Source organism: Limulus polyphemus, unplaced genomic scaffold, assembly GCF_000517525.1.
Source record: "Limulus polyphemus unplaced genomic scaffold, Limulus_polyphemus-2.1.2 Scaffold12519, whole genome shotgun sequence".
In the NCBI taxonomy this organism is placed as follows: domain Eukaryota; kingdom Metazoa; phylum Arthropoda; class Merostomata; order Xiphosura; family Limulidae; genus Limulus; species Limulus polyphemus.
In genome coordinates, this window is record NW_013678129.1 from 1 (window position 1) to 8,141 (window position 8,141).

The window sequence follows — 8,141 nt, forward strand, 5'->3', positions numbered from 1 at the left end:
TGAACAAGATACATATTTATTCATAGTGCAACTTACGTACGGTTTAATGTTTGTAATAAGGCTATTTGTTGAATAATAACCAACCATTAGGCCACGCTCGATCTGAACAAGATACATATTTATTCATAGTGCAACTTACGTACGGTTTAATGTTTGTAAAAAGGCTATTTGTTGAATAATAACCAACCATTAGACCACGCTCGATCTGAACAAGATACATATTTATTCATAGTGCAACTTACGTACGGTTTAATGTTTGTAATAAGGCTATTTGTTGAATAATAACGTCGATACGTTAGTTACGTTCTTGACCTCTACATTTCAAGAATGATGACGTCAATCGTTATTTGGTGCCCTTCAGAAGCCCCGTGGTGGGCAGAGCACAGATAGCCCATTGTGTAGCTGTGTGCTTATGACCTTCAAAACTGTATGATAATTTTCAACCCTTCAATAGGAGATATATGTGTTTTTTCATGCTATACAACCCACTTCATGTGACCTATTACATATATACGTGTATTGTTAGTCTTAATGTTATACCAGTAGGTCTAACAATAACTCAATGTATTTTTAGTTTCGTCTGCTTTAAACATCCCACAATTTAATGATACGTTTTTTTTAAAATAATTACTGTTCATTTGTCACTAACCCTAACTCAGAGAGTGATTTTGATAACTTGTTGAAACATCGTTTGTGTATATTATTCCTTTTTTGATACACTTACGTGTATGTGAATTTGTATAACATGAGTCTATAAAGTAGAAAACACGTGCATGGGATTCTATTACACAAGTAAAGCACGAGGTCAGAGAGTTGAGTATATTTGAAGATGTTACGATTCATAAAATAGTTTACAAACAGTATTCGAACTTCTCGACGCCATTTTCTCCTACCCTTTTATTTTTGTAAATTATTATTTAAACTATTTGTATTGATTTTTGACATTTTGTATTGATTATTGATTATGATTTAACTATAAAATAAACAAGAACGAATTGAACCAACTTTACTTATGGTTATTGGAGATTTTTATCACGTGGTGAACCAGTACGATTGTACTGTAGACTCGTGTATTCCATTGAGGCAAGTCGGTCAGTAAAGTTATGAAACATACCCCTCATTAGGTTGGAGGAAGAAATTGAGTTGGATTTTGTTTCTGCACATAGCTGAAGTTATTAGGATATCTATCACGTGTAACTCAATATCTATTAACCCAAACATATATGTAGCTCAATATCTATTAACCCAAACATATGTGTAGCTCAATATCTATTAACCCAAACATATGTGTAACTCCATATCTATTAACCCAAACATATATGTAACTCCATATCTATTAACCCAAACATATGTGTAACTCCATATCTATTAACCCAAACATATGTGTAACTCCATATCTATTAACCCAAACATATGTGTAACTCCATATCTATTAACCCAAACATGTGTAACTCCATATCTATTAACCCAAACATATGTGTAACTCCATATCTATTAACCCAAACATATGTGTAACTCCATATCTATTAACCCAAACATATGTGTAACTCCATATCTATTAACCCAAACATATATGTAACTCAATATCTATTAACCCAAACATATATGTAACTCAATATCTATTAACCCAAACATATATTTAACTCCATATCTATTAACCCAAATATATATGTAACTTTATATCTATTAACCCAAACATATATGTAACTCCATATCTATTAACCCAAACATCAAATTGATTTTTACTTATCATAATCTATGTTTCATCTTTTCCCAAGAGAGTCAGTCGTAATTAATCGTATCATGTTGAATAAAGCAAACGTTGATCCCAAACGATTTTCACCGGCGAAGTGGTCTATATAAATATTATTTATGTTCCATACAAGTGTATCTATATAAGTAGCTGTGGTCTATGTAAAAGGTCTTTATGATCTATATAATAACTCTTTGTACTCTATATAATATGTCTGTGGCCTATTTAATAAATTTCTGTAGCTCATATAACCCAGTCTGGCCTGTATAAGAAATGTCTGTATTCCATGTAATTTAGTCCTTGTGATCAGTCTATATAACAAATCGTTGTGGTCTATAATCTATATAATAATTATTTATGGGCTCTATAATATTATATATATATTGTAATCCGAGCGTTCGTCTGTCTCTCGTTTGAAAAGCTGCGCACGCACGCAAAGCTCAACATTCACTTTTGAAATGACGGGAGAACAGGCACGAATAATGTTGATGTCAAATTGTATTTTGCAAGCAGGATATTCTACACTAAATTGTTAGTAATTAACCACACTATCATTCACATTTCAAAATGTGACGTAACTTAAAGAATTTAAATGTAGATTTACCGTATGTTATTGTTCAGTGGCTTATATCATGACTGAAATACTCAACAATTATTTTCGTGGTGAGTGGTATAAGTAGCTCAGAGCTTTGGCTGTGAGTGAAACCAAGAGCGTAACACAATTAACTTTAATAAAGTCCATCAAATAATTTATATTGATAGATTAACTAAAACTTTTCCCGTCACTGGGGACGGGTACTTTTGCTAGATTAACAGAAACGTTTCCCGTCACTGAAGACGAGTACTTACCAGTCACTTTCAGCATTTGTTCCTCTACTTACAAGTCACTTTCATGATTTCTTCCTCTATTTACAAGACACTTTCATGAGTTGTTAACAACTCATGAAAGTGGCTTGTAAATAGAGGAACAACTCATGAAAGTGGCTTGTAAATAGATGAACAACTCATGAAAGTGTCTTGTAACTAGAGGAACAACTCATGAAAGTGACTTGTAACTAGTGGAACAACTCATGAAAGTGACTTGTAAATAGAGGAAGAAATCATGAAAGTGGCTTGTAAGTAGAGGCATCTACTTACAAGCCACTTTCAGACTTCATTTTCTAAGCCAGATATTTACGTACAAACATATAAATGATAAGATTATTGATCATTGTTTAATATTTTATAAGGTCGTTGTTATGATCCGATTATTTCAATGTTTAGGATTTTACTGAAACGTTAAAATTAACCGTTAAGATAGTTAAATTAACCGTTAAGAGTTAACCGTTAAGATAGTTCACGATTTTCCTCACGGGGTGGAAATGGGGGAGATGAAAAACTAAAAAAAAAAAAAAAAAAGTTGTAATTTGTGTATTACTCAATATTTGTAAGTAGGACTGACATGGAGGGGAGAAGTTATTCTTTCCCTCACGTGCGTCATTCTTTGCGTTACGAACGTTTGTTTATTTTATATTTATAATAAAGTTCAGAGATTGACGAAATGCTTTAAACTTGGTCTAAAGTTTGCCACAATGTGATCCTGAATAAATCAACTTGACACGATCCACAGGCACCGAATATTAAAATATTCCCACGATCCCCAGGCACCGAATATTAAAACTAGCACCTGTTACGCAATCACAATGTACCAAAGTCTGGCAGTCTGCCAAGTCGCGGTGGTTCCAAAATGTTACAACATACAGTGAAGTTTTCAAACACTTCCGTCAGATGGCGCTGTTGCATGGAGGAATGAAAACAAAATTAACAAGTATGTTTTTTTTTGTAAATTTGTACAATGGCTACCTTTCATAGGTATAGCCAAGGGGAGGCCCAACGGGGCCACCCTCCCCTAACAAAATATATAATAAACTCGTTTTGTATCATTTAATAAAAAAATAAAACTTCTATAAACATTTACATTTGATCTGAGTGAAAAACCTGGCTACGCCACAGCTATTTTGCCGTGCATATCGCAGGGATCGAATCGCGAACTTACTTACTTACCTGTTCAAATTTTCTTAGCTATTATTAAGATTATGAATTATTTTTTATTCTAAGTCGTATATTTTTTTTCCCTTGAAACTACAATCGCGAAAGGTTTGTTTTGTTTCAAGTTTTTCGTTCAAAACTACACAAAATATTGAAAACATAGACTGAACTAAGGCAGCTAGTCCACAACACCCACCGCCAACTGTTGTCTCACTGAATAGTGGGACTCGACCGTCATTCTTATAACGCACACTCGGCCTCCTATTGCGGAAAGCATTTTTGCGGCAACGGGACACTAATCATGAACCCTCAGATTCCCAATCCTAGTACGGTAACACCTAGTGGAAATAAATGGCTACCTTAAATTGCTTTCCACTAGTTTTGATTCCCCTTTTCAGACCTTTGGCCTTCTTCATGTTTAAGGGCTAATGGCGTTCTTCTTCAATAGATATGTAATTGGTTTTTCAACTTCCAGTTAGTATAATATTTTCTGCTTGAAATCAGTACGTCTCGTAAATACTTTACATACGGTGATTTGACTCAACTTGACTATTTAGGGTTAACAAGAGACGAGTTAGTACGTCTCGTAAATACTTTACATATGGTGATTTGACTCAACTTGACTATTTAGGGTTAACCAGAGACGAGTTAGTATAATATTTTCTGCTTGAAATCAATACGTCTCGTAAATACTCTACATACGGTGATTTGACTCAACTTGACTATTTAGGGTTAACCAGACACGAGTTAGTATAATATTAGTATAATATTTTCTGCTTGAAATCAATACGTCTCGTAAATACTTTACATATGGTGATTTGACTCAACTTGACTATTTAGGGTTAACCAGACACGAGTTATGTCAGTTGTTTAAATCTCGTCCATTGAATGTAATTATCACAGTAAATAATCAACTGTTCAATGTACTGCATCTTGTACAACATCTGAATGTAGCCTAATGAGGTTACTGTATATTGTAGTGTAGCCTAATGAGGTTACTGTATATTGTAGTGTAGCCTAATGAGGTTACCGTGTATTGTAGTGTAGCCTAATGAGGTTACCGTGTATTGTAGTGTAGCCTAATGAGGTTACCGTGTATTGTAGTGTAGCCTAATGAGGTTACTGTATCTTGTACAACACCTGAATGTAGCCTAGTTAGATTACTGTATATTGTAGTGTAGCCTAATGAGGTTACTGTATATTGTACAACATCTAAGTGTAGCCTAATGAGGTTCTTCAAACAATTCAAAATTTGCGCACGATAATCGTGTGTGAATTTTGTATCTAAGTTACCAGTAAAACAGTTTAGTGAAAAACTGGAAAATATACAAGACACTGAGCAGTCTGAAATTTCAATATAAACTTGTATTTACATATCTCTTTCTATCATATATATATATATATATATATATATATATATATCAATTTTACACTTTTCTTAACACACGTAACATATAAACTTATAAACACAAGGTGAATCTTACATGATATTTCCTTAACAAAAATACATATTTTACAATAAAATACCTTTTTTAACGAGTTTATTTTTTGTGGTAAAGTTCCTCTCTAAATACAAGCAAATGTTTCACACGTAAACAAGATTTAAACCACGAGATACTTGGTCAAACTGTTGCACACAAACCAAGCTATTTCCTCTAAGATGTTCCGAATACACTTCCCCAAACTCAACCTTCTAAATCAGCTTATATATCACATGAGTATCAAGACATTTAGATACAATATTTACAAAATTGTGGAAGTTGGAAATACAATATCCTGGGAATGATGCACCGTTGGTCAAGAGATGTAACAGCATTATTCAATGGCGTCCTTCAGTCAATAAAGAAACGCACTTCGTACACTGTTCCAACCAGCTCCTCATTTAGGGCCACTTCCAGAAGACGAATTTAAAACATCATCTTGGTTGACACCAGAGTCAATTCGCAGCTTCTTCTTCAGTTTGTCCACAAGTCGACAATGAAACTTGTCCAGCGAAGTATTGGAAGCTGATTTGAGAGACTGACTTCCTGATATACTATGGGAACTATTATGTTCTTTGCTCTCATGTTCGAGACTAACAATGGCTGCCATTCTCTCCTCTACATCACTTTCAGGAGAGCAGGACAAGCTAGACTCGACTTGGGTTCCTCTTCTAGACCGAGATTGGCTACAAGCACTACCTCTTCGGGACCGATTTGGATAAATCTCGTATTCGCCTTTAACAACTGGCATCATAAAAGCCATTGTTTACAGAGGTTGTCAAGTTTAACTATTAAAACAGACTGGTCTCTGGTTACAATATCTTCAATGCCAAAGATTAACTGCTTAATAACTTCTGATTAGAAACGGGAAACAAATATTATGAAGTAAAATAAATCAGACTCTGTGTGGTAAAACGTACAGCTGTCAATCAAAATGCACACCTTGGCATTCTATGAGCAAAAGATTGTCTGGAAAGAACCATTGGTCTTTAAGTACCGAATGAAAAGCTGTCACGTGACGAGCAAGGGAAGATTGCCAAACATTACTGGCAATGTGCCAAAAATTGCAACAATCTTTCTTTGATATCATGTGGTCGACAGCAGCGCCAACACCGGTCACAGATAAGATTTTTAAAAATGAAACTTTCACGGTATAGTGTAAGAAACAACAATTAATACAACAATATTTACCAGTCGTGAACGATAGTTATTAAACAACGAATTTAATTGGTGTAAATCACTTCCTTCAGCAAGATGATGAGGAAAGTTAACTTTTTGATAGGAAGAGCGACAAATGAAGATATCAAATATTTACATTCAATTGGTTTACAGCATTATGGACATGTGACTAACTATAAATATATTGAACATGTTGTTACCATGCTACTAACCTTACCTTAATGTCCGTTGTTACCACACCTCTAGCCTTACCTTAATGTCCGTTGTTACCACACCTCTAACCTTACCTTAATGTCCATTGTTACCATACCTCTAACATTATATTAATGTCCATTGTTACCATACCTCTAGCATTATATTAATGTCCGTTGTTACCATACCTCTAGCCTTACCTTAATGTCCGTTGTTACCATACCTCTAACATTATATTAATGTCCGTTGTTACCATACCTCTATCATTACCTTAATGTCCGTTGGTACCATACCACTAGCATTATATTAATGTCCGTTGTTACCATACCTCTAACCTTACCTTAATGTCCATTGTTACCATACCTCTATCATTATATTAATGTCCATTGTTACCATACCTCTAACATTATATTAATGTCCGTTGTTACCATGCCACTAACCTTACCTTAATGTCCGTTGTTACCATACCTCTAGCATTATATTAATGTCCGTTGTTACCATACCTCTAGCATCACCAACATTCGGAGCGTGTTTTTACGGCAACGGGACGAGAACCATTAACCCTCGAAAACACATCCGATCACTAGAGCCTAAGATAACTATCATAACGTGGTTGATTATAACATGAGAAGACAGAAAGTAATGTCATAACCTTAACATCTTTCCTCATGACCTTCACCCCACTATCTCGTGCTTTTACGACCTAAAACTAAAAACATAACTGTTCATTCATGAGAAGTTCTGAACGGGTTGATGTTTTTGAAAAATCTCTACATAACTCTAGCTGTGAATTGGGAATAACGTCTTGACAGTCAAGAGAGGGCGCTAGCGTTTGGCCTAAGTTTTAATTTAATTCATCGTTCTAAGTCTAAATACTCTTCATTTCAAACTAACTTGAGTAATTCCTGTGAGAAATATCAAACTAACTAGAGTAACTCCTGTGAGAAATAACAAAGTAACTAGAGTAATTCCTGTGAGAAATATCAAACTAACTAGAGTAACTCCTGTGAGAAATGTCAAGCTAACTTGAGTAACTCCTGTGAGAAATATCAAGCTAACTTGAGTAATTCCTGGGAGAAATATCAAACTAACTTGAGTAATTCCTGTGAGAAATATCAAACTAACTTGAGTAACTCCTGTGAGAAATATCAAGCTAACTTGAGTAATTCCTGTGAGAAATATCAAGCTAACTTGAGTAATTCCTGTGAGAAATATCAAGCTAACTTGAGTAATTCCTGGGAGAAATATCAAGCTAACTTGAGTAATTCCTGGGAGAAATATCAAACTAACTAGAGTAATTCCTGTGAGAAATAACAAAGTAACTTGAGTAATTCCTGTGAGAAATATCAAACTAACTTGAGTAATTCCTGTGAGAAATAACAAACTAACTTGAGTAATTCCTGTGAGAAATATCAAACTAACTTGAGTAATTCCTGTGAGAAATATCAAACTAACTTGAGTAATTCCTGTGAGAAATATCAAACTAACTTGAGTAATTCCTGTGAGAA

The 8,141-nt window shown here is 34.4% G+C and overlaps 1 protein-coding gene across 1 annotated transcript; it reads right to left on the bottom strand.

Moving 5' to 3' along the window:
• Positions 1–5,340: 5,340 nt before the first annotated feature.
• On the bottom strand, positions 5,341–6,232 carry LOC106477006. The gene has a single exon (XM_013937613.2). The coding sequence runs from the start codon at positions 6,023–6,025 to the stop codon at positions 5,660–5,662; it is 366 nt and encodes a 121-aa protein (XP_013793067.1). The 5' UTR covers positions 6,026–6,232; the 3' UTR covers positions 5,341–5,659.
• Positions 6,233–8,141: the final 1,909 nt, after the last annotated feature.

Bases quoted from the DNA above. Each gene is read 5' to 3' on its own strand.
- LOC106477006 (XM_013937613.2), bottom strand. From the start codon at position 6,025: ATGGCTTTTATGATGCCAGTTGTTAAAGGCGAATACGAGATTTATCCA.